This window comes from Centroberyx affinis, unplaced genomic scaffold (assembly GCF_046629955.1).
Source record: "Centroberyx affinis isolate AG114_WGS23_722 - 3 ecotype Tasmania unplaced genomic scaffold, CSIRO-AGI_Caff_v1 ptg006586l_1, whole genome shotgun sequence".
Lineage (NCBI taxonomy): Eukaryota > Metazoa > Chordata > Actinopteri > Beryciformes > Berycidae > Centroberyx > Centroberyx affinis.
In genome coordinates, this window is record NW_027283338.1 from 139,012 (window position 1) to 164,244 (window position 25,233).

The following is a 25,233-nucleotide window of genomic DNA, read 5'->3' on the forward strand; positions in this document are numbered from 1 at the left end:
GCTAACTGTCCACTGGGTTCTCTGGGTGTCTTTCCAAAATAAAAGCCCCCAGGCAAACAGATCACAAAACTGGACTCCTGGTTTTGGTGATATATTTAGGCTGCTTTGGAAACAACGTGATTCCCAGGGGGCACCAGGAGTTGAACCTGGGACCTCTTGATCTACAGTCAAATGCTCTACCACTGAGCTATACCCCCTCACAGGGTACAGATATAGTGTGCTACACAGGAAAGTTTCAGAAAAAGGACTGAAGCACTCCATTATCATCAATCTTACAGCAATTTCCCCCCTTATTGAGGTCCTTTTTTTTTTCTTTTTTTTTAATGGATGGATCCTATTTGGAAATGTATTCAGTGTCATTGTGGATCAGAGTCAGAAATGCAACATGTGAAACTTCACTAATGAGGGAAAATGCCTATAAAACTGATGAGCATGAAGTCTTTCAGAAACTTTCCTGTGTTGTCTTCTGTGTTGTACAGCACACTGTAGCTGTCCTCCATGAGGGGGTATAGCTCAGTGGTAGAGCATTTGACTGCAGATCAAGAGGTCCCAGGTTCAACTCCTGGTGCCCCCTGGAAATCACATGGCTTCCCCATTAAACTAATACTGCAACAGGGGAGAAAACATCTCAAAATCAAGAGGTTTCACTTTGTAATTTCTGACTGGCCTGAACCTGTTGGACGCTGCTCAGTCTGTTATTTCGACAAAGTATCTGCGCTCTGGACAAAACAAAGTGGGCAAAATATTAATTTGAAAGTTTTCCATTTTATTTAATAGAAATCTCTTCAGAAATGCAACAAGTCAAGAAAATTAGAATAAAAAAGGAAAGACATATTAAATAAGGAGTGGAAAATGTCTATAAAACTGATGAGCATGGGGGAAACCTGTTATGGTTTTCTGTCCTGAAACTGTCCTGAAGTCTCTGCTGATGTGTGATGTGCATGATGATGATTGATATGAGGGGGTATAGCTCAGTGGTAGAGCATTTGACTGCAGATCAAGAGGTCCCAGGTTCAACTCCTGGTGCCCCCTGAATGTGACATTCAGTCAAATTTATGACCAGTAAAGATTAATTTGTTGAACTTGCAACAGCAGATGAGTATGTTATAGCTCTAAATCCTGTTACACCTCTGCTAGTTCCACCATTATCCATTTATTTAAACGGAACATGACACTCAACATAAATATATTTAGGATCCATCCTCAAAGAAATGATTTTGGAAATTTATTTGGCATCATTTTGGGTCAATAGAGGAAATGCAACATATCATGAATTTTTGATAAAAAAGCAAAGGGACTTCACCAAGGAGGGAAAATGTCTATAAGACTGATGAGCATGGAGCCTGTTACAGCCCTGATGTTACTGAACTATCTTGGGAAATTTGTTGGGGGGGGAAACCCAACAGATGAGGGGGTATAGCTCAGTGGCAGAGCATTTGACTGCAGATCAAGAAGTCCCAGATTCAGCTCCTGGTGCCCCCTGGAAACACTGTGGGTGTTTCCAATGTTATGAACAGAATGTGGAGCTGTAACATTCAGATCTACAGCCACGTTTTCTAATTTCTTGCAGGTCTGACATGAGCAGGAACAGAAACTGTAGCAAACCTCTGAGGATGAAGGTTTTCTGTTTGAAGGCTGAATCACGAGACCAACAGGAGACTAAAGTACCAATAGTTTTCCTCTTTCCTCATCAGTCTTCAAATCCAGTTTCCCTTCCTAACTGAGGACTGTTCCCTCTGCTGCTGAAAGATGAACGTGAAAAGCACTGATGGTTTCCTGCCAACACATTTCTCTAGACGATTCAGAAAGAATGTCAACAGAAAGATGGATTACAGTTAAAAAGTTTCACTTCAAAATTAAATATCCACCATTCAAAAAATTTGACATTCATTATGACAAAATGGAATAAGTGTTAGGGTGTTAGGGAGTCAGGAGAACAGAAATATATAAACAAACCAAGGATTTAACAACTCAAAATAAAGGTTACAAAAGGCTCAAACCTCCAACTTAAAGCTACCTTCCATTTAAAATAAAGAAGGCAATAGAACACAGTTAAACTAAATTAAGAGTAACACAAACACAACACTAACAGACACCCTCCCTCTAGAAAGGAGACAACTTTTTACCGACCCCGGTACACCACAACTCAAGTATTGTGAGGACAAACCACACAGCTCGGAAGCTGCCAAACGGCCCACTGGCCCTGTCTCTCTGGTTCACTTGGTCCTTTATACTCCAGGCCCTGATTAGTAAGTGAGCACACCTTTGCTCACTTACAATCACTGCAACGGTAGGTGGGGGGGAAAGGGAGGAAATTTGAGGAGAGACACAGGTAAATACAGGAACACACACACCCCCACACTACGGCCGTAACAGTGGATCAGGGTCAGAAATGGAACATGTGAAACTTCACTAATGAGGGAAAATTCCTATAAAACTGATGAGCATTTAGTGTTCCAGAAACGTTCCTGTGTTGTCTCCTGTGATGAACAGCACACTGTACCTGTTCTCTGTTCACTGTACCTAATCTCCATAAGACTGATGAGTATGGAGCCTGTTACAGCCCTGATGTTACTGAACTATCTTGGGAAATTTGTTGGGGGGGAAACCCAACAGATGAGGGGGTATAGCTCAGTGGTAGAGCCTTTGACTGCAGATCCAGAAATCCCCGGTTCAACTCCTGGTTCCTCCTGGAAATCACATGGTTACCAGATCACTAAGGCTAGGAAATCACCTAACCTATGATGTGCTTTCATTTTGAAAGGAGCACCAAAAGCAAAAACTCCATTACAGAACAGAGAAAATGTTAGCCTGGTATCCAGCCCCTATGAATCGCAGGTTTCAGCGCTCGAATTTGCATGGCGAATGGCTTATGAATCGCCATGCAAATTCGAAGAGTGCTGAAAACTGCGATTCATAGGGGCTGGATACCAGGCTAAGAAAATGCATGATCAGTCACAAAATAGCAACAGCCAAAACAGTATTAACAAATGGTAATGAAAATGGTAACATTAATAATAAGATAAACACCAAGTTAATAATAACGATAATGATGATGATGATGATGATGACGATAACTGAAGTATAGCAGATATAAGATATAAGGACAATAGTGCAATAACTGCACTGCAATTTGCTCTGAGAAAGTGCATGTCAGCCATTTTCAGATGGTTTATCTTAGAGCTGCAGTATCTAGTATCTTTCTTCCTCTTTGGTACTCATAACCATGCTGCCATCTGTTGGCACAAAACTTAACTTGCTTGTCAAGACTTTCTGCTCTTCTATACACTTAAGACTTTAATCAGAAGGAGGAAATGATTTTCATCACAACCACATTTAACATTAGGGATTATGAATGTGCAGCCACAGTGCTTCAGACCGTGATGATCACACAAATGGCAGACAGACATTTGGTGATGATCTCAGCCCTCTCATCAAGTGTGAGTAGTCAATGTAAAATGCAAGATTTTTGCTGCCTTCAAGTGCTCCTTTTAAGCTCTGACTTCTGAGTTCTGGCTGGTAGCTGTTTATTTATTCAGAGTAACTCGTCAGTCGGTTGTTTTGACAATGTATCAACACTGCTCTATGGCCAAAACAATGTGGAAATTATAGCTGCTGCGCAGCGATGAGTCAGGGATGGGCATTTTGAGGAGGGAGAGGAAGAAGAAGAAGAAGAAGAAGAAGAAGAAGGAGGAAGAAGAGGAAAAATAGGAAGAGGAGGAAGACAAATGAGAAATACATGAGGGTCCATGAGCAGACCTGTCCGGACCAAAATTACCATTAAACCTTGAAGTATCTTTGAAATCACAAGTCTCTAATCCACACAGCACAATGCCTAAGTAGACATAAGCACGTTCATTCTGCAGCACCCAAGGTTCGAACTCACAACCTTTGCCACCAACGGCAAGTCACGATGGTGTTGAGCTACCTGAGAAGTGCGACAACTCGAGGAGGCTTCACCCTATGACTTAGCCAACCACCAGGGTGCAGGATAACAGCCGTCCATGCATTTACAGGCAGATTTCAAACTAGTGTCAAATATTCAGTATTCAAGACAAAATTCTGAGACTTTGCATACTTCATCTAGACAACAGAGAGATGTCTGTAATTTATTTTTGACAAAGATTGATTGCTCCATAAGCCAAAAACTGATGTTTAAAGATGCTCTATTTCCATTGACTGCAATAGTTTACATGAGGGCAGAATTCAAAATACTGTCAAAAATTCAGTTTTTGAGATAAAATTCTGAAATGTAACACACTTCATCGACCATGAACATTGGAGATTTATTTAGCGAGAATTTGCAGTAACTGTTTACAGTAAAATATTTTGATGCACTGTGGGCTCAATTTTTGATAATTCAAAAATCTGGCTGGACCATTTGTGGAGGACAGTCTGAAGATGCAGTGTAGCAAGTTTGGCGTCAATTGAGCAAAAAATGTGGGAGGAGATAGGTTTAATTAGTTTTTTAGAGTGATGGACTTCATAATTCCTGGCAGCTTGAAGCATCTGAACATTTCTGCTCACTTGGGCCTACAGTTTGGTGAAAGTTGCAAAGCCGTAGCACGTACGACTGATATGTTATGAATTTTTAAAGTTTTACACTTTAGACGGTTGCTGTAGCGCCACCATCAGGACTATTGGCCCCCAATTCCAGCTGAGGAAGTTTGGCATGTTTGGCAAAACATGCCAAACTTCTTGTTTGGCAGATTTCCTTGTAGGAAGAAGAAGAAGAAGAAGCAGAAGCAGAATAATAGCATTGGCAAATACAAGAGGGACCGGCAGCAGAGCTGCACAGCCCCTAATAATAATAATAACAATAACATTGGCAAATACAAGAGGGACCAGCAGCAGAGCTGCCCGGCCCCTAATGAATTGGATCATTTCCAGGTCTTGAATAGTTTGGGAATTTGAAAAAATGTCTGCAAAAGTATGGAAAATGTTGTGGTTCAGGTCCAATACACACATAATTCTAGCTATTATGTTGTTGTAGAGCCACTTTGAGTCCACAGTTTTTGTTGATGTGAAGAATAATGTTCAGATAGAGGGACGCTTTTATTACCCAGCCGCTGTCAGCATGCATTATATCAAATACAGACCAAATCAAATCCAGTCAAGAACATGGAATGGAAACCGTGTAGGAACCCTGCTAATCGTCTCACATATTCTGATATTTGTCACTGTGAAGAACAATCTTCATCTATACAGTGATATGACCTAGTTAGCAGGGGCAAGATGTCTATCTGCGTAAATCATATTGAACACCAGACAAAATCTTCAAAAAAATCAAGGTCTGAAAAAAGTATCTGAAATAAGTAATAACACTTTTCATTTCATAATGTCACTTTTCATAATGTCTCAGCTGCCTGTCAATCAAAGTGAATGGGGCTGGTCTTGCCCCATGGGCCAAATAACTTTAAAGTGGTAATTTTGAGAAAAAAATACTTTAATATATTTAATATCACTTAATTTTTTAATATTACTTTAATATATTATCAGCACCTGGATAAGGACCTGACACTATGGAGGGAAGAGGAGCAGTTCACTTCCCCACAGAATCCCGACAGCTGCCAACAGCACCCAGCACTTCAGCTACACTCAGCTAACAGCTAACAGGTAATTGTAGGGAAATTGTTTGCTAACTCTAGCTATGTTTAGCATGCATTCCTATGATTCCCACTATGGATGTCAATTTGGGGTAATTTTTCTTGGCCCAACATCTGTCATTGACCCTCATTATTAACAGGTAACTAGGGAGATTATTAGACTACTTTCTGGCTCTTCTACCATGACAGGCGTTACTGTCTTCTACTACGAATCTGTGATTCTTCCTGGTGAATATGCAACTGTTCCATATTGCTAAAACTTTTTGATTATTGCCCTGACTGTGCTTAGTGGTATTTAACTATCTGTCTCTGAGTTGAAAGCTCTTTGATTTGAAGTGATGGATGACAAATGGAATTTACATGTATACAACCTCATATTTTGACCCCAGTGAAACAGGAAATGATGAAAGCAATGCAGTTTCTGGATTCTGAGATCAATTAAAAAGAAAACAATAGAATTTGATTTATTTTATAAAGTACATTTTGTTGAAGTTGTTTGTATTTTCATGAAGGGTGACAATAATTCTGGAGGTGACTGTATATGGATATTCCTGTATGATATTTTCATAATTTTATAATGCATCAATTCACAGTAAATGAAAAAAAAAAGACTGACATGGACTGATTGCAATGCAACACTGAATTTATTTTTTTGCTGTGGGATTTCAGTCCCTCTCTGCTTCCTTGGCTGTTTTCCTCAGTGTTTGGACCAGCCGACGGAAGAAGCGCCAAACTCTGTTCTTCTTCTTCTTTGTCTTTTTGACCTCTGAAAAATAAAAGCGGACAATGCCTCAATTCATCATCATGGAAGTAGACATGAGCTACAGTGTGAGTGGACCTGATGAAGAACTCCTACCTGATGTGGTGTCAGAGGATTGTTGCGCCTCCTCTTCAGTGCCAACCAGTCTGCTGGGCAAGCCTTCCTGGACTGCAGTAATGGCAGGAGCTTCAGAAGGGAGGGTCAGAGGAACCAGAGGAGCTTCAGAAAAGAGGGTCAGAGGAACCACAGGAGCTTCAGTATGGAGGCTCAGAGGAATCACAGGGGCTTCAGCAGTGAGGGTCAGAGGAACCAGAGGAGCTTCAGAAAAGAGGGTCAGAGGAACCACAGGAGCTTCAGTATGGAGGCTCAGAGGAACCACAGGGGCTTCAGCAGTGAGGCTCAGAGGAACCACAGGGGCTTCAGTAGTGAGGGTCAGAGGAACCACAGGAGCTTCAGTAGGGAGGCTCAGAGGAACCAGAGGAGCTTCAGTAGGGAGGCCCACAGGAACCAGATCAGCTTCAGTAGGGAAGCTCACAGGAACCACAGGACATTCAGTAGTGAGGCTCAGAGGAACCACAGGAGCTTCAGTAGGGAGGATCAGAGGAACCAGAGGAGCTTCAGTAGGGAGGCTCACAGGAACCACAGGAGCTTCAGTAGGGAGGATCAGAGGAACCAGAGGAGCTTCAGTAGGGAGGCTCACAGGAACCAGAGGAGCTTCAATAGGGAGAATCAGGGGAATCACAGGAGCTTCAGTTGGAAGGACCACAAGAGTTTCAGTAGGGAAGCTCACAGGAACCAGAGGAGCTTCAGCAGCGAGTATCAGAGGAACCAGAGGAGCTTCAGTAGGGAGGATCACAGAAACCACAGGAGCTTCAGTTGGGAGGCTCAAAGGAACCACAGGAGCTTCAGTAGGGAGGCTCAAAGGAACCACAGGAGCTTCAGTAGGGCGGATCAGAGGAACCACAGGAGCTTCAGTAGGGAGGATCAGTGGAACCACGGGAGCTTCAGTTGGGAGGACCACAGGAGTTTCAATAGGGAGGCTCACAGGAACCAGAGGAGCTTCAGCAGCGAGTATCAGAGGAACCAGAGGAGCTTCAGTAGGGAGGCTCACAGAAACCACAGGAGCTTCAGTAGGGCGGATCAGAGGAACCACAGGAGCTTCAGTAGGGAGGATCAGTGGAACCACGGGAGCTTCAGTTGGGAGGACCACAGGAGTTTCAATAGGGAGGCTCACAGGAACCAGAGGAGCTTCAGCAGCGAGTATCAGAGGAACCAGAGGAGCTTCAGTAGGGAGGCTCACAGAAACCACAGGAGCTTCAGTTGGGAGGCTCAAAGGAGCCAGAAGAGCTTCAGTAGGGAGGCTCAGAGGAACCTGATGTGTTTCAGTAGCAAGGCTCACAGGAACCACAGGAGCTTCAGTAGGGTGGCTCAGAGGAACCAGAGGAGCTTCAGTAGCGAGGCTCAGGGGAACCAGAGGAGCTTCAGTAGGGAGGATCAGTGGAACCACAGGAGCTTCAGTTGGGAGGACCACAGGAGTTTCAATAGGGAGGCTCACAGGAACCAGAGAAGCTTCAGCAGCGAGTATTAGAGGCACCAGAGGAGCTTCAGTAGGGAGGCTCACAGAAACCACAGGAGCTTTAGTTGGGAGGCTCAGAGGAACCAGAGGAGCTTCAGTAGGGAGGCTCAGAGGAACCTGAGGAGCTTCAGTAGCGAGGTTCACAGGAACCACAGGAACTTCAGTAGGGAGGCTCAGAGGAACCACAGGAGCTTCAGTAGTGAGGCTCAGAGGAACCACAGAAGCTTCAGTAGGGAGGCTCAGAGGATCCAGAGGAACTTCAGTAGCAAGGCTCAGAGGAACCACAGGAGCTTCAGTAGGGAGGATCATAGGAACCACAGGAGCTTCAGTAGGGAGGCTCAGAGTAACCACAGGTGCTTCAGTAGTGAGGCTCAGAGGAACCACAGGGGCTTCAGTAGCGAGGGTCAGAGGAACCACAGGAGCTTCAGTAGGGAGGCTGAGAGGAACCAGAGGAGCTTCAGTACGGAGGATCAGAGGAACCAGAGGATCTTCAGTAGGGAGGCACACAGGAACCAAATGAGCTTCAGTAGGGAGGCTCACAGGAACCACAGGAGCTTCAGTAGGGAAGATCACAGGAACCACAGGAGCTTCAGTTGGGAGGACCACAGGAGTTTCAATAGGAAGGCTCACAGGATCCAGAGGAGCTTCAGCAGGGAGTATCAGAGGAACCAAAGGAGCTTCAGTAGGGAGGCTCACAGGAACCACAGGAGCTTCAGTAGGGAAGATCAGAGGAACCACAGGAACTTCAGTAGGGAGGACCACAGGAATTTCAAAAGGGAGGCTCAGAGGAACCACAGGAGCTTCAGTAGGGAGGATCAGAGGAACCAGAGGAGCTTCAGTTGGGAGGACCACAGGAGTTTCAATAGGGAGGCTCACAGGAACCAAAGGAGCTTCAGCAGCGAGTATCAGAGGAACCAGAGGAGCTTCATTAGGGAGGCTCACAGAAACCACAGGAGCTTCAGTTGGGAGGCTCAAAGGAGCCAGAGGAGCTTCAGAGTGGAGGATCAGAGGAACCAGAGGATCTTCAGTAGGGAGGCACACAGGAACCAGATGAGCTTCAGTAGGGAGGCTCACAGGAACCACAGGAGCTTCAGTATGGAAGATCAGAGGAACCACAGGAGCTTCAGTAGGGAAGATCAGAGGAACCACAGGAACTTCAGTAGGGAGGACCACAGGAGTTTCAAAAGGGAAGCACACAGGAACCAGGGGAGCTTCAGATGGGAGGCTCACAGGAACCAGAGGAGCTTCAGTATGGAGGCTCAGAGGAACCAGAGGAGCTTCAGTTGGGAGGCTGAGAGGAACCAGAGGAGCTTCAGCAGGGAAGCTCAGAGGAAACAGAGGAGCTTCAGTACGGAGGCACACAGGAACCAGATGAGCTTCAGTGCAGAGGATCAGAGGAACCAGAGGATCTTCAGTAGGGAGGCACACAGGAACCAGATGAGCTTCAGTAGGGAGGCTCAAAGGAACCACAGGAGCTTCAGTAGGGAAGATCAGAGGAACCACAGGAGCTTCAGTAGGGAAGATCAGATGAACCACAGGAACTCCAGTAGGGAGGACCACAGGAGTTTCAAAAGGGAAGCACACAAGAACCAGGGGAGCTTCAGATGGGAGGCTCACAGGAATCGGAGGAGCTTCAGCAGGGAGTGTTAGAGGAACCAGAGGAGCTTCAGTAGGGAGGCTCAGAGGAACCAGATGAGCTTCAGTAGGGAAGATCAGAGGAACCACAGGAACTTCAGTTAGGAGGACTACAGGAGTTTCAATAGGGAAGCTCACAGGAACCAGAGGAGCTTCAGATGGGAGGCTCATAGGAACCAGAGGAGCTTCAATAGGGAAGCTCACAGGAACCAGAGGAGCTTCAGATGGGAGGCTCATAGGAACCAGAGGAGCTTCAGTATGGAGGCTCAGAGGAACCAGAGGAGCTTCAGTTGGGAGGATCAGAGGAACCAGAGAGGCTTCAGTAGGGAGGCTCAGAGGAACCAGAAGAGCTTCAGTAGGGAGGCTCCAAGGAACCAGTGGAGCTTCAGTAGGGAGGCTCCAAGGAACCAGTGGAGCTTCAGTAAGGAGGCTCAGAGGAACCAGCGGAGCTTCAGCAGCGAAGGTCAGAGGAAACACAAGAGCTTCAGTTGGGAGGCTCAGAGGAACCGGAAGAGCTTCAGTAGGGAGGCTCAAATGAACCAGAGGAGCTTCAGTAGCGAGGCTCACAGGAACCACAGGAGCTTCAGTAGGGAGGCTCCAAGGAACCAGTGGAGCGTCAGTAAGGAGGCTCAGAGGAACCAGTGGAGCTTCAGCAGCGAAGGTCAGAGGAAACACAAGAGCTTCAGTTGGGAGGCTCAGAGGAACCGGAGAAGCTTCAGTAGGGAGGCTCACAGGAACCACAGGAGCTTCAGTAGGGAGGCTCCAAGGAACCAGTGGAGCTTCAGTAGGGAGGCTCCAAAGAACCAGTGGAGCTTCAGTAAGGAGGCTCCAAGGAACCAGTGGAGCTTCAGTTGGGAGGACCACAAGAGTTTCAGTAGGGAAGCTCACAGGAACCAGAGGAGCTTCAGCAGCGAGTATCAGAGGAACCACAGGAGCTTCAGTAGGGAGGCTCAGAGGAACCAGAAGAGCTTCAGTAGGGAGGCTCAAATGAACCAGAGGAGCTTCAGTAGCGAGGCTCACAGGAACCACAGGAGCTTCAGTAGGGAGGCTCCAAGGAACCAGTGGAGCTTCAGTAGGGAGGCTCCAAGGAACCAGTGGAGCGTCAGTAAGGAGGCTCAGAGGAACCAGCGGAGCTTCAGCAGCGAAGGTCAGAGGAAACACAAGAGCTTCAGTTGGGAGGCTCAGAGGAACCAGAGAAGCTTCAGTAGGGAGGCTCACAGGAACCACAGGAGCTTCAGTAGGGAGGCTCCAAGGAACCAGTGGAGCTTCAGTAAGGAGGCTCAGAGGAATCACAGGAGCTTCAGTTGGGAGGACCACAAGAGTCTCAGTAGGGAAGCTCACAGGAACCAGAGGAGCTTCAGCAGCGAGTATCAGAGGAACCAGAGGAGCTTCAGTAGGGAGGCTCAGAGGAACCAGGAGAGCTTCAGTAGGGAGGCTCAAATGAACCAGAGGAGCTTCAGTAGCGAGGCTCACAGGAACCACAGGAGCTTCAGTAGGGAGGCTCCAAGGAACCAGTGGAGCTTCAGTAGGGAGGCTCCAAGGAACCAGTGGAGCGTCAGTAAGGAGGCTCAGAGGAACCAGCGGAGCTTCAGCAGTGAAGGTCAGAGGAAACACAAGAGCTTCAGTTGGGAGGCTCAGAGGAACCAGAGAAGCTTCAGTAGGGAGGCTCACAGGAACCACAGGAGCTTCAGTAGGGAGGCTCCAAGGAACCAGTGGAGCTTCAGTAAGGAGGCTCAGAGGAACCAGAGGAGCTTCAGTAGCGAGGCTCACAGGAACTACAGGAGCTTCAGTAGGGAGGCTCAAAGGAACCAGTGGAGCTTCAGTAAGGAGGCTCAGAGGAACCAGAGGAGCTTCAGTAGCGAGGGTCAGAGAAAACACAAGAGCTTCAGTTGGGAGGCTCAAAGGAACCACAGGAGCTTCAGTAAGGAGGCTCATAGGAACCAGAGAAGCTTCAGCAGCGAGTATTAGAGGCGCCAGAGGAGCTTCAATAAGGAGGCTCAGAGGAACCAGAGGAGCTTCGGTAGCAAGGCTCAGAAGAACCACAGGAGCTTCGGTAGCAAGGCTCAGAGGAACCACAGGAGCTTCGGTTGGGAGGCTCACAGGAACCAGAGGAGCTTCAATAGGGAGGCTCAGAGGAACCAGAGGAGCGTCAGTAGGGAGGCTCACAGGGACCACAAGAGCTTCAGCAGGGAGGCTCAAAGGAACCATAGGAGCTTCAGTAAGGAGGCCCAGAGGAACCAGAGGAGCTTCAGTAGGGAGGCTCACAGGGACCACAAGAGCTTCAGTAGGGAGGCTCAAAGGAACCACAGGAGCTTCGGTAGCGAGGCTCAGAAGAACCACCGGAGCTTCAGTAGGGAGGCTCAGAGGAACCATAGGAGCTTCGGTAGGGAGGCTCACAGGAACCAGAGGAGCTTTAGTTGGGAGGCTCACAGGAACCACAAGAGCTTCAGTAGGGAGGCTCAGAGGAACCAGAGGAGCTTCAGTTGGGATGCGAACAGGAACCACAGGAGCTTCAGTAGCGAGGCTCAGAGGAACCACAGGAGTTTCAGTAGGGAGAGTCAGAGGAACCAGAGCAGCTGAACCAACAGCAGAGTCCATTTCTGGGATTGGTGTTGTGTTCTCTTCCAGTTCCACCTAAAGAGGGAGAGAAGCCATTTGAATTGTAGAAAATATATATTTTTTCTTTTTTACTATACAGTATCTTCAGTATCCAGCTACTCGATCATACATATGCACAGGTCTTCTTACCTCTTTGGTGGTCAGCCCTTGTTTCTGTGGCTCGAACATCACACAGATTTCCCCCACTGTGATGTCAACAATCCTGGTCAGCAGCTCTGGCCCAAAGCGTTTCAGCTCCTCTAGCAGGACGTCTGGAGTGTACTTCTCTCTGACCTTGTTCTGGATAGAAAGTACCTTCTCATCCCGGATGGAGCGGGAGAAGGAGGCCTGACAGCTTATCCTGAACGGCCTTTGTGAGTCCGACGGCCAAGTCGCTGAGCTGCAGCGGGGGGACGGACAAGAGGACCGCACGATTAATCCAAAAGCCTTGCAGGACTTTGGGCACAACCTGCATCACTACTTCCTGGGGGCCGAGGAGGCTGGAGCTGGGCTGCTGCTTCTCCATCAGGCTCCTGATGGCTTTGTCAGCCAGACGGATGATCTGAGGGTCTCTGTCAATGAAAGTCGCTCAAAATTAGTTGAAATAGAGCTTTTCTGAAAAGACACAATTTCCCCACAGGTATCAATCGACTTTCATCTTATCTCATAACTGTGACTTACTGAAAACAAGGACTGCTGGCTTCAGGTGAGCTGAGCACGATTCCAGCTAAAAACTCAGTAACCATCATTTTCATAATGATGTTTACCTCCCACATCTGAAACAAGAAATGGGATGCACCATTCAGATTTGACATATTTACAGGATCAATCTAGTGTTATGTGATAATTTACTCCAAACTGAGTCTTTTCATGTTCTTGGTCTTACCAGTGTGAGGAGAGGCCGGACACTTTCATCAAAACTCTCAACATCAAACCTCCACAATCTTCAAATAGAAAGAAAACAGAAGATACATCTTAACTGTTGCTCTATTTTCTTCTCATTAGTAACAGACTAGCTTAAAGACTAGGATAATCCACACAAAAAATGAAAATTCAGTCACGATTGCGTGTACTCTAGCCTCGATAGGTAAACAAGAAAACAAGAGCATTCCAAATAAAAGCGCAAGATTTTAAAATATAAATACTGTTTTAAAGCAATTATTTTGCATTTAATCGTCAAATTCAATAAGTGAGCAGTCCTATTAATATTTGATGTCATAATAATAATAATGAAAAATGCCATAAAACGCGCCATTTTTAACTGTAAACGCTGCATGTATTACACTGTGCAGAATACATACAGAACAGAGACTAAAGTGGATATCAAACATTAAACCGATTTTCTACTGGCATGGGGGTGAGTAGATAATGAGTGAATTTTCATTTTTGGGTGAACTATTCCTTTAACATGAGTAGAGTTTAAGATAGAGTGAGTGGTGGACTCACAGCTCCCTGAGAGATGTCTTGCCCTGCGCCACCAGCCAGTCAGTCATGTCCTCAGCTGTCAGCTCAGATGGGACCTGCTTTTGTTGCTGACGCCTCAAAAACTGCACCATCATTTTTTTCTACAAGACAACAGAAAACATCAAATGTTCTCATGTATAATCATAGGAGACACTTTACCAGAATTTGTCAGGTGTTTTATTTTGTGCGGGCCTGAAACAAAAGTGGTTCTTACTTGTACTTCATAGTACTTCCACTCCCAGCAGAGCTGTACAGTGTCTCTGTACACCGGTACATTGAGCAATGCCTTTGAAGGAAATGCAATAATGTCACTCAAAAGCCTCTTATGCTACATTTAATTACAGCTCAAAATCTTTACAATTTAACTGCAATAAACAATCCTCACATACCTCGATGGGTTTATAGATCACCCTTTCTCCTTCAATCCAGTCCATTGATGTTTTGTTACTGGATGATGAATCAACAGTGCAGAAACAACGACACAATAAAACCAACTACTAAACTCACAACTAGAGAACAGATGTAAAAGCATTCAAACACAGTTGATACTGGTGGCTGAAATGAACAGAGGGTGTTCAGGGAGAAAGTTTCTGTGAGGGACGGAATGGACTTATTGTTGAGTCACAGAGAGTAGAATTCTGCTCTTCATGACAGACAGATTGTGTTTTGGTTCAACTGTTCAGGGAGAGATGACCAGGGAAAATAAATGTCAGCAAATATGATGATCAAGTTCGATGAATAAGTTGCCTTTAAATTATTTATTTAATCACACAGGAATGTCTTTTTGCAAGGCGACACTTGAATAGATGTTAATCCTGTGTTTTGACTTGGTTAGTTGGTTGGTATTGGGAGTGTAGCCTACATTGCCCTAAAAATGGCCAGGTGTATCAGCACTTTTATATCCTTGATACGCACACTGTGTAACATTTTGGTCAACATTGCAGGATTACACAGCCCAAGTAGATGGATAAACACTCTCACATTGTCTACGTGGCAGCTGTGCTATGCTATGCTATGGTATTATGCTGCAAGTCTGACTTCAATTCCTGTTGACCGACACATTGCCTTGTCATCTTCTCCAAAAATGTTGCTTGTTGTATCACAAGCTTTAGGTCCAAGATGCACAAGCAACATTTTGAAGCTGTGGAGAAGGGAAGTATCGCTTACAACAGGGATGGGACTGGCAAGCAGGACAAAATCAATGTAAACACACTGGCTATAGGAGAATAATGAAAAAATACTTACATACTTTACATTGCTTCACAACACTTCACATGTATCATATAGGGAAATAGAGAAAATGAAACTGCAATTTGAAATTGAAGTTAAAGCTGAAAAGTGAAACAGAAAATCAAAACTGTAAGAAAAGAATAGAATAGAATGGAAGATTTCTGTATATATTATATAATAATATAATGAATGTAAATGAACAGGAAATATAAAATATAAAAAACTAACTATAAAAATAAAAGTCTAAAAAAAAGGTTTTATCAAGTAATTTTTTAGTTTTATCAAGTAGTTTAATTACATTTTTTTTCTATTGATGATTACTGCATGGAAAACTATGTATCTGTGTATGTGGCTATAAAAATAACTTAGTCAAGCCAACAGAGACGCTTATTTAGGCACGCTTTATTAATATTAACAGATAAGACAGGTGATGGGTCTGGTAACCAGTAACCAGCGCATTATCAGATTAAACAACTAGCAGGAACAGATCCATCAGTTCCATCATACTGTTAGATGGATGGATGTGGATACTTAACAAAAACACAACACATATGTCAAAAAGAATTACATACAGTATTTAAAATAGGCTAATAAAACAACTTCACAGCTTTACAAACACCACACACAGAGCACAGTTAAGCTCACACACACCGCACATGACTGCATTTTTACATTTCAGTGGAAACAGTGAAATATTTTACCATAAATACAGATTACAGATACAGTTCTTAGTTTGTAGATTGACCAGTCTGTGCATGATCCTTATGCAAAATAAAAGAAATACAGAACTGCAATGCAATGGCTATACAGTGTGTTTTCTTGGACATGACCGGATAAAACAGGCCCTCAATAGGCAACTAAACAAGCAACATGGAGCTAACCGCACTAAACCAAAGTTTCTATCTACACCATGATACATTCAGGGAGGTAGTGGAGGGTAAACCCACCAGGTCAGACTTTACCCACCTTTTTATTTACCACAGCATCACTGGATATATTATATATTTATTGCACACTTACTGTATGCTTCAGCCTCTTTAAAATGGCATTCACGAGCTGTAAACATTAATTCCACTTTAGATTTAAACAAGTAAGTACTTGGCCCATGCTAACCCTAACCCTCAGCTGCAAAACACATCAGACCTCCATCGCCCATTACACATTTAACATCTCACCACACTGACTTCTGCCGCTGAGGTTTCCAGTAGATACACATGGGCCACTCTGGTATTTGTAGGGTGCACCTTATTCACAGACAACGTTACCCTGTCTCTTTATGCCGGTTACCATTACAAAATCATTCGCTCTTACTATTTTACAGACTGGTGACAGTGGAGAGGACCAAATAAAAATAATACCAATTAAAGCTGCACTAGGCTAGATTTTCATGTAAAAATACACCTGTCTTAATCAGCTTGAGTCACAAACTGAGGCCCCAACAGAGAAGAGCATTCCATCTCCACTAATGAAGACCTGGAGATTCACCCTACTTGCCCAAATACACAGCAGGTGACCGATCAAACTTAAGAGTGAAATCTAATCTGTCTTGGAAACTGGACTCACCAACATTAGATCTTTTGCCTCTCTTTTCTGTTTGGTATCATTTGGTATAAAGCATCACAGACAAACAGGCAAACATGAGCGTGCTGTGTGCAGTTTACTGACATTTTGCTTGTGGAGGACAGTCTGAAGATGCAGTGTAGCAAGTTTGGTGTCAATTGAGCAAAAAATGTGGGAGGAGATAGGTTTAATTGTTTTACAGTTTTTGAGAAAAACAGAGTGATGGACTTAATAAGTTGCACTAGGTTGAAGTTTACAAAAGTTTCTTCACACGTGGGCCGACACTGAGGCTGAAGTTGCAAAGTTGTAGCACATACGGCTGATTTTTAATGAATTTTCAAAGTTTAGAACTTTAGACGGTTGCTGTAGCACCACCATCAGGACTATTGGCCCCCAGTTCCAGTTGAGTAAGTTTGGCATGGGACTGGACCTATGTGCAAAGTTTTGTTTATTTCCATGCATGGGAAGGCAGACTTCCTTGTAGGATGAAGAATAATAATAACATTGGCAAATACAAAGAGGGACCGGCAGCAGAGCTGCCCGGCCCCTAAAAGATATGAATTTGAATGTTTTCTGTTTAGTTTAATAGAAATTTGATCAGAAATACAACATGTCATGACATTTAGAATAAAAAAGGACAGGGATTTCACTATGGAGAACTGATGAGCATGGAGTGTTAACCTTGTTATAGAAACCTTCCTGTGGTGTACACTACCTGTTCTCCATGAGGGGGTATAGCTCAGTGGTAGAGCATTTGACTGCAGATCAAGAGGTCCCAGGTTCAACTCCTGGTGCCCCCTGAAAATCACATGGACTCTGAATCAAGCTTGATTAATCCCTAAAGCTGTGAAATCATCTCTCGGTCCAGAGGTTTCCCTTTAGAAGTTCTCACTGAACCGGATCTGGGTGACTCATCAGGATGATGTTTCGACAGTGTAGCCAATCTTCAGTTAGGAAGGAAAACTGGTTTGAACACTGATGAGCAAAGAGGAAAACTACTGAAGCTGTCTTTCTAGAAGCCTTTACATGTTCTCAAGTATTTAATAACCCAAAATCCACTTTATTGTACATAGGAAAGGGGGTATAGCTCAGTGGTAGAGCATTTGACTGCAGATCAAGAGGTCCCAGGTTCAACTCCTGGTGCCCCCTGGAAAATCACATGGTTACCACATCACTAAGGCTAGGAAATCATCCAACCTATGGTTTGTTTTTGATTTTGAAAGGAGCACCAAAAGCAAAAAATCCATTACAGAACAGAGGAAATGCATGATCAGTCACAAAATAGCAACAGCCAAAACAGAATTAACAAATGACTTCTGAGCTCTGAAGTCACAAATATGACTTGTCATACATTTAAGTAGGCCTACCTTTGGTGGGAGATAATAACAAAATGCACCCTGTAACAGAAGTATGTTTATTTGGCGGCTGTTATCAGGATCTCTAAATCATGCTTGATTAATCACTAAAAGTGAAAATTCCCTTTAGAAGTTCTCACTGAACCGGATCTGGGTGACTCATCAGAATCATTTTTGGACAGTGTAGCAAATCTTCAGTTCAAACTGGTTTGAAACACTGATGAGAGGAAAAACTATTGAAGCTATCTCTCTAGAATCCTTTACATGTTCTCACATTATTTAATAACCCCAAATCCACTTTTACAACATATGGAAAAGGGGGGTATAGCTCAGTGGTAGAGCATTTGACTGCAGATCAAGAGGTCCCAGGTTCAACTCCTGGTGCCCCCTGGAAATCATGTGGCTTCTAAAACAAGCATGATGTGTTACTAAAGCTAGGAAACCATTTCATTGATGGTGTGCTTTTATTATGAAATGAGCACTAAAAATCAATTTAAAGCTGTTAGTTCAATAGCAGGTTTAACTATATGTAGGATCCATCCTCAAAAATGATGTTGGTATTTAGTGTGATTGAGGGTCAGGGGCAGAAATGCAATTTTTGAGATACAAAAAGCTAAGGGACTTCGATAAGGAGGGGAAATTACTTTAAGACTTTCATTCCTGTTACAAAAACTTTCCTGTGTTGTCTCCTGTGTTGTACAGCACACTGTACTTGTCCACCATCAGGGGGTATAGCTCAGTAGTAGAGCATTTGACTGCAGATCAAGAGGTCCCAGGTTCAACTCCTAGTGCCCCCTGAAAATCACATGGTTACCACATCAAGCTTCATGTGTCACTAAAGCTAGGAAGTCAGCTAATCTGTGATGTGGTTTTATTTTGAAAGGAGCACCAAAAGCAAAAACTCCATTACAGAACAGAGAAAATGCATGATCAGTCACAAAATAGCAACAGCCAAAACAGCATTAACAAATGGTAATGAAAATGGTAAGATTAATAATAAGATAAACACCAAGATAATAATGATGATGATGATGATGACGGTAACTGAAATATAGCAGATATAAAAAGGACAATAATGCAATAACTGCACTGCAATTTGCTCTGAGAAAGTGCGTGTCAGCCATTTTCAGATGGTTTATCTTAGAGCTGCAGTATCTAATATCTTTCTTCCTCTTTGGTACTCATAACCATACTGCCATCTGTTGGCACAAAACTTAACTTGCTCGTCAAGACTTTCTGCTCTTCTATACATTTAAGACTTTAATCAGAAGGAGGAAATGATTTTCATCACAACCACATTTAACATTAGGGATTATGAATGTGCAGCCACAGTGCTTCAGACTGTGATGATCACACAAATGGCAGAGACATTTGGTGATGATCTCAGCCCTCTCATCAAGTGTGAGCAGTCAATGTAAAATGCAAGATTTTTGCTGCCTTCAAGTGCTCCTTGTAAGCTCCGACTTCTGAGTTCTGAAGTCACAAATATGACTTGTCATACATTTAAGTAGGCCTACTTTTGGTGGGAGATACTAACAAAATGCACCCTGTAACATAAGTATGTTTATTTGGCGGCTGTTATTTTATATTAGAAAATCAGACCTTACTTATACTTTATGTTGCAGTTTCAGAAAATGTGCATCAGGCGTGTAATTGATGTTTTATTCCTTAATTACCCAAAAGTTGTTGTATATTCGCTATATAGGCTATTGATATATCACTTACTAGGCTAGACTGATTTTAAAAAAGTACTGATTAGCCTACCATTATTACTGGAAATGTCTTAAGTATTGTTGTATTTGTCAGTTTCCTCATAGAACTTGGTGAATTATTCTGGGAAAGTGCTTCAATATTATTATTAGTATTCGTAGTAGGCTATTAGTATTAGTATTAGTATTTTTCCCAAGCGGAACCTTTGAAATTCACTGTTGTTTTAAGTCGGTGTTGGAATCCAAACTGACAACAACAGGAACCTGCAGGGGACAAGCATCCTTTTGTTGCAAACGTTAGTACTCTTAACGTATTACCACATTAATTTATACTTTTTTAACGTGTTTCCAGGTTTGTTATAAGCTGTTGTAGTAATGTAGTGACTTACTTACACTTTAGTGACTTTAGACAGACATTACACCAGCAGACAAACAAATTAAGGTCTCTTCTTGTCGTTACCAACGTTTTCGCAAAAGGTAGTTCAAAAGTCTGTCAGTTTCGTTTTTCCTTATTGCTTATTGACAAATATAACTTCCATACATGGTAGACCAAAACGTAGGACCTTTTGCGAATCGCTAGGGTCTTTTGGCAACTTCGGCATACAAATGATTTGCCAAGCAGCGCTTAGTTTCAACAAAATCACATTTGGTTTTTTTTGTTCACACCGTCCGCCAAACAGACTGGGAATGACAGGCGAGCTATTAAAGGTGGACATTTTATGAAAATAAGTGCTGCTTAGTGTGTTGAATGTATGCCGAATTGAACAGTCTCTCCTAACGATTCGTAAAAGGCCTTTCTTGGTCTATCAGGCATGTATCGTCGCCGACAAGGAAGGCAACATTAAACTGACAGATTTTTGAATGGAGTTTGGCGTAGCGTTCTCTCCATGCAAGTGAGAACGGAACGTGTCGGGACTACAGCTCGCCCTGGTCCACTCTAACCGCTGGCATTCTTTGTTCAGCTCTGGATGGCAGTATATTGTAGTCATAAAGTGACTGATTTGGTAGTTTTGCGATTTCCAAAGTGGCGTGAGTCAACCTCCGAAACGTGCCCTGTGTTTCAAATGGCAAATGACGAGAAATACCTCGTTTTTTCCCGAAAACAGTCCCATTACAGATCACCAGAGAGGAGCCGGTAACCCACAGGAGCTGCCACTGCGGTCGGCTTCCAGCAAGGCGGTGATTATGCGGCCGGGACGGCGTCTGTAGCGCGGCTTTAACAGATCTGTGTCCAGGCTTGGGGGCGCATTCCTCGGAGGTGAGTGATTAAAAACACGTATGATAAAAAAGAAAATTACACTCTGTTTTGGGTGTGGGTGTTCAGTGGCATGCACATCCACAAACGATCTCAAAACATGCATACTTTTGAGAGTATATCCCTATTTTGACACACATTGTGGAGCCACTAAATAGGTGCAATTGGCAATGTGTGATGTGCATTTTGCTTCCCCAACCAGAACTCAGTGTTTACTTTAACACACACACTGATTTGAAGAAATAAATCCTGGGACTATAGCTTGGATGCTGCTGAACTGATCCCTGAAATCATGTAGTGTGTGCCCATCCGAAGCTACATGGGGTTTCTGTTAACTTGAAGACGTCTCTTCTCCGTGAAGCGGTGCTGACCTTGGTCTCCTGCCACGATGGAGGGCGGCGGAGCCCCCGCTGAGGTCTTGTTGCAGCGTCCCTGGCTTCCTGTGTGCATCAGCGGCTGCCAGCTCCTGGCCAAGAGCTGGTTTGGGGAAACGGCGTACCACATCCTGCTGACAGACACACACTGTGTCTGGGAGGAGAGGATGGACTCGGCAGCCATCCAGAGCAGAGCGCAGGTATGCAAGGGGGGGAATTAACACCGACCACTGGCCAAAGGCTGGTAAATTTGGACTGCGGTTGGTAAGTTTTCTACTTCACCCGCCACCTGTAATCAGTCATTGTCATTTTATTCCTTTACTCTTAAAGCATAACTCCAGATATTTCCACCTGGACCCGATTTTCCCATCATTTTCTCTCATACCGATTGATTCGGACCAAAATCTTTTCAATTTCTTCACCGTAAAGTGCTAAAGCGGTGATCCATGCAGCACCAAAACTGTAGGAGAAAGGCCTGACTTTAGACTTTGACCTTTTTACAGTCAGTATGTTGAAAAAGACATGCTTTGGATCAGTATGATGAGAAATGATGGGAAAATATTTAGGCTACAATTACAGGTCAAAATTGAAAATCCTGATAACCAGTCAGTTAAAAACATTTCAAAATATCTTCTACTCTTCCTGTCCCACACAATAAACAACAACAAGGTGACATATTTGTGAATGATTTGGCCCAGAAGGGGATTGCATCATTCATGAGGGACGACATGTTTACTGCTGCCTTGTTTTCAATCTGTATTTATGATCTTTATTCTCTGTAACTGACAAATAAATCTGATTGGTCCGTCCGTCCAGGAGCTGAACCGGCGGCTGCGGGCGTCGGCCCAGGCTTTCTTCTCCCACCTGTGTGAGGTGGCTCAGCCCTGCCTGTCGGGGGTTGCCGCCGGCGACGCCCAGATCTCCCTGACCCGCCTGGAGGACGGCGACATCAGCATGAGGCTGAAGAGCGAGCTGGCGGGACTTCCCTTGTACTGGGAGTTCCGCTGTGGCCCCGCCCCCGTGGCGTTGGTACGGTCCATAGTCACATACTTCTGATTCACAGTGTAGGGATTTAGGTGACGGTTTAATTCAGAGTGAGCAGGCAGGGGTGCAGTGTTTTCCTCTGTGACACTTTAAAGGAATAATTTGCAACTTTTTCATATTAATAAATATCAGTTTCGCTACTCTTTGACCAACTGATCTAACACAGTAGTGATTCAATCTATATCCAGTTCATGAAAGCTTTAACATTTGCTGTAAACACCTATTCATAGTATTCTGTTACGTCACCACACGGCCATCTTGGTAGGAAAATAACAGGTGATATATTGTGACTTAAAACTTAATTTTAAATCCCGATGATGATGGTCTAAGTGCTGTTTCAGAGGCTTTTCCACACAGAAAAAAATGTTAAGATATTGGATATCAGCACAAAATATCGGCAGCCTCAATACAAAATTATTGCCATAAGTATCAGCCTTCAAAAGCACATATCGGTCGAACCTTAATCTATATATGTAATCTAATCTGTGATGCTTGCTTTTGTAAACCGTGTAGGGAATGTTTAAGATGATTACATTTAACACATGGTAAAAGAATCATCTATATTTAAATGCATGAGCAAAATCATGTGATGCAAGGTGGCTAACTGTTTTATTTGAAGCAAATGCTCTGATGATGACCAATTGTGATAAGTGTCATGAAACTTACGTAACACATAAATCACTTTGTTAACTTTCAACTCAGGAAGAAGAAGAAGAAAAACACCATAATTGCAGTTACATAGTTTTTCCCCCAGCAGCGGTGATATACATACAGTATATGTAACTATTTCCCTGCATCATCAAGGCCGTGGAGCAGCTGAAGCGCCCACATATGGCTCTCTGGTTTCGGCAGTAGTCCCGCTCCTGTGACAGATGTTTGGGGTAGCTTGCCAGAGATTGGCAGTGTTTCCTATATATTGCTTTGCAGCGGTGATGGTAGGGGGTAATTTTGGTTTTGGTTCCATATTCGGGTTTGTTTTGCCACAGTTTTGGTTCTAGTGAAGGTTGCAGTGCTGATGCTGCTCTTGTTTGTAGGTTTATTATGCTTAAAGGCTCTATTTTTAAATATTGGACGTATCTGTGGGTGTGTGTGAGGAGGCATTTTGCTTTTTCATATTGCATTCTCTGAAGTAGTTGTGGTAAAATTGTTGCATTTTTATACTCTTAGGCGTTTAGCTGACACTCTTATCCTGTGTGGTTTGCAGTGAGTGAACAGGTAGTGGGTCAGTGTCTTGCTCAAAGACACTTCAGCAGGACAAAAGGCTGTTAGTGGACACATGTTGACTGCTGCAGGGATCAAACCTGTGACCGCTCCATCACAAACAGCCTGACAGTTAATCTGCTGCTGGATCGATATAGAGGAAAACTACTAGTATTACTACCAGTATTAGTATTAGTACTACTGCTACTGCTACTGCTACTAATACTACTGCTACTGCTACTAATACTGCTACTGCTACTAATACTACTATTACTGCTACTACTGCTACTGCTACTACAACTATTACTACTACTATTAGTATTAGTATTACTACTACTTCTACTGTTATTACTACTACCATTAGTATTACTACTACTGCTGCTAGTACTACTATTATTACTACTACTATTACTACTTCTATTATTATTTCTATTATTAATATTACTGCTATTATTATTATTACTACGGTCTCTATTACTGCTACTACTACTGCTATTAATATTATTACTACTACTACTCTTTATTTATATAACACTTATCTAAAAGATGAGTTTACAAAGAGCATTACAAAAAGGCATAAAAACAAACAATATATAAAAAAATAAATATATAATCCAAGGAGATACAACTGAGAAATGCATTCAAATGAAAAAGTGGTTTAAAAGTAAAAGCACAAAAATGAGAAGTGGGTGAAATTAAAGCATTATACAAAAGCGAGTCAAGCGATTTCATAGAGAAGGATCTCATACTGTGCTGTGGTTCACGGGGAACTGCAGTGTAGTTATCGGTCCAGACCATAAAGTGCTTTTAAAGGTGATCAGTGGAACCTTTAAATCAGCTGTAAATCATGTGTGTGGTTTCTAGGTGTGCGGTCAGCTGGTGCGCCCCCTGCTGCTGATGAGCCGGCTGCTGCAGAGGCAGGCGGAGCAGCTGGGAGGCCTGCTGCTCAGGAAGGACGCCGAGATCCAGGACTACAGGGAGAACGGAGCAACGCTCAGCAGAGGTACACACACACACACACACACACACACACACACACACACACACACACACACACACACACACACACACCAGGGTTCCTACACAGGTCTGGAAATGTATGGTAAAAGAATTTGGTGATTTCCAGGTCTTGAAAAGTCTGGAAGTTGCACGTTTGTTACGTTTGGAAAAGTGTGGAAAAAATATTGTACTTTCCCAATATATATTTTGTGGAATCGAAACCGTGCAGGAGCCCTGATGCATGCACACACACATACACACACGCACACGCACACGCACACACACACACACACACACACATACACATACATCATAAATGAAAGGCTTAATTCAAAAACTCATACATTTTGGGGGGGAAATTATTGCCTGATTTGCATTACTCGATATTTTAAAAACACACAGACAACTTCTGAACAGACATTGTTTTGTGTGTAAAAGGCTCTAAATGGATAATAGCTGCTGTAATATTTATGTATATTTACAACATATTTTACTTGCACACCAGAAGTCATGTTACATTTTAAATTTTGTTCATTTAGCCGATGTTCTTATCCAGAGCGACTGACAGTGAGCGGGCAGGTAGATGTTCAGTGTCTCCAGTGACTCTTCAGCAGGAGACATGACTGTTAACGGACATATTTGCTGTTTGGGGATCGAACCTTTGACCTTTTGGTTTCGGGACGGTCTCCCTAATAGACACTAGACCAGCTAGCAGGACCGCTACACCTGCTGCCAAACCTTTCTGTCAGAGTAAACGCCACATGTTTCAAACAAGTGGGCATCTTGTTTTGCAACGAAACTCTTGATGAAATTATGAATCTTCACAGTCTTGTATTACTAGATTTGTGAGGACCTTTCTTTGACTATG

The 25,233-nt window shown here is 43.6% G+C and overlaps 1 protein-coding gene and 7 non-coding genes across 8 annotated transcripts; 7 read left to right on the forward strand and 1 right to left on the reverse strand.

Annotated features, from left to right (window-relative positions):
* Window positions 1-125: 125 nt before the first annotated feature.
* trnay-gua (transfer RNA tyrosine (anticodon GUA)) lies at window positions 126-197 on the reverse strand. The gene has a single exon. It is a non-coding gene; the product is annotated as a tRNA-Tyr (tRNA).
* A 305-nt stretch (window positions 198-502) lies between these two features.
* Window positions 503-574, forward strand: trnac-gca (transfer RNA cysteine (anticodon GCA)). The gene has a single exon. It is a non-coding gene; the product is annotated as a tRNA-Cys (tRNA).
* A 386-nt stretch (window positions 575-960) lies between these two features.
* Window positions 961-1,032, forward strand: trnac-gca (transfer RNA cysteine (anticodon GCA)). The gene has a single exon. It is a non-coding gene; the product is annotated as a tRNA-Cys (tRNA).
* Window positions 1,033-17,157: 16,125 nt separating this feature from the next.
* trnac-gca (transfer RNA cysteine (anticodon GCA)) lies at window positions 17,158-17,229 on the forward strand. Its single transcript has one exon. It is a non-coding gene; the product is annotated as a tRNA-Cys (tRNA).
* Window positions 17,230-17,506: 277 nt separating this feature from the next.
* Window positions 17,507-17,578, forward strand: trnac-gca (transfer RNA cysteine (anticodon GCA)). The gene has a single exon. It is a non-coding gene; the product is annotated as a tRNA-Cys (tRNA).
* Window positions 17,579-18,102: 524 nt separating this feature from the next.
* Window positions 18,103-18,174, forward strand: trnac-gca (transfer RNA cysteine (anticodon GCA)). The gene has a single exon. It is a non-coding gene; the product is annotated as a tRNA-Cys (tRNA).
* Window positions 18,175-18,509: 335 nt separating this feature from the next.
* On the forward strand, window positions 18,510-18,581 carry trnac-gca (transfer RNA cysteine (anticodon GCA)). The gene has a single exon. It is a non-coding gene; the product is annotated as a tRNA-Cys (tRNA).
* A 1,148-nt stretch (window positions 18,582-19,729) lies between these two features.
* Window positions 19,730-24,369, forward strand: LOC139638821 (non-homologous end-joining factor 1-like; the record flags this gene model as incomplete). The annotated part of the gene is made up of 5 exons (XM_071512859.1): window positions 19,730-19,789; window positions 20,600-20,751; window positions 21,110-21,322; window positions 21,939-22,151; window positions 24,231-24,369. Coding segments are annotated over exons 3-5 (538 nt in total), but the record flags the coding sequence as incomplete, so codon positions are not given.
* Between the last annotated feature and the right edge of the window lie 864 nt (window positions 24,370-25,233).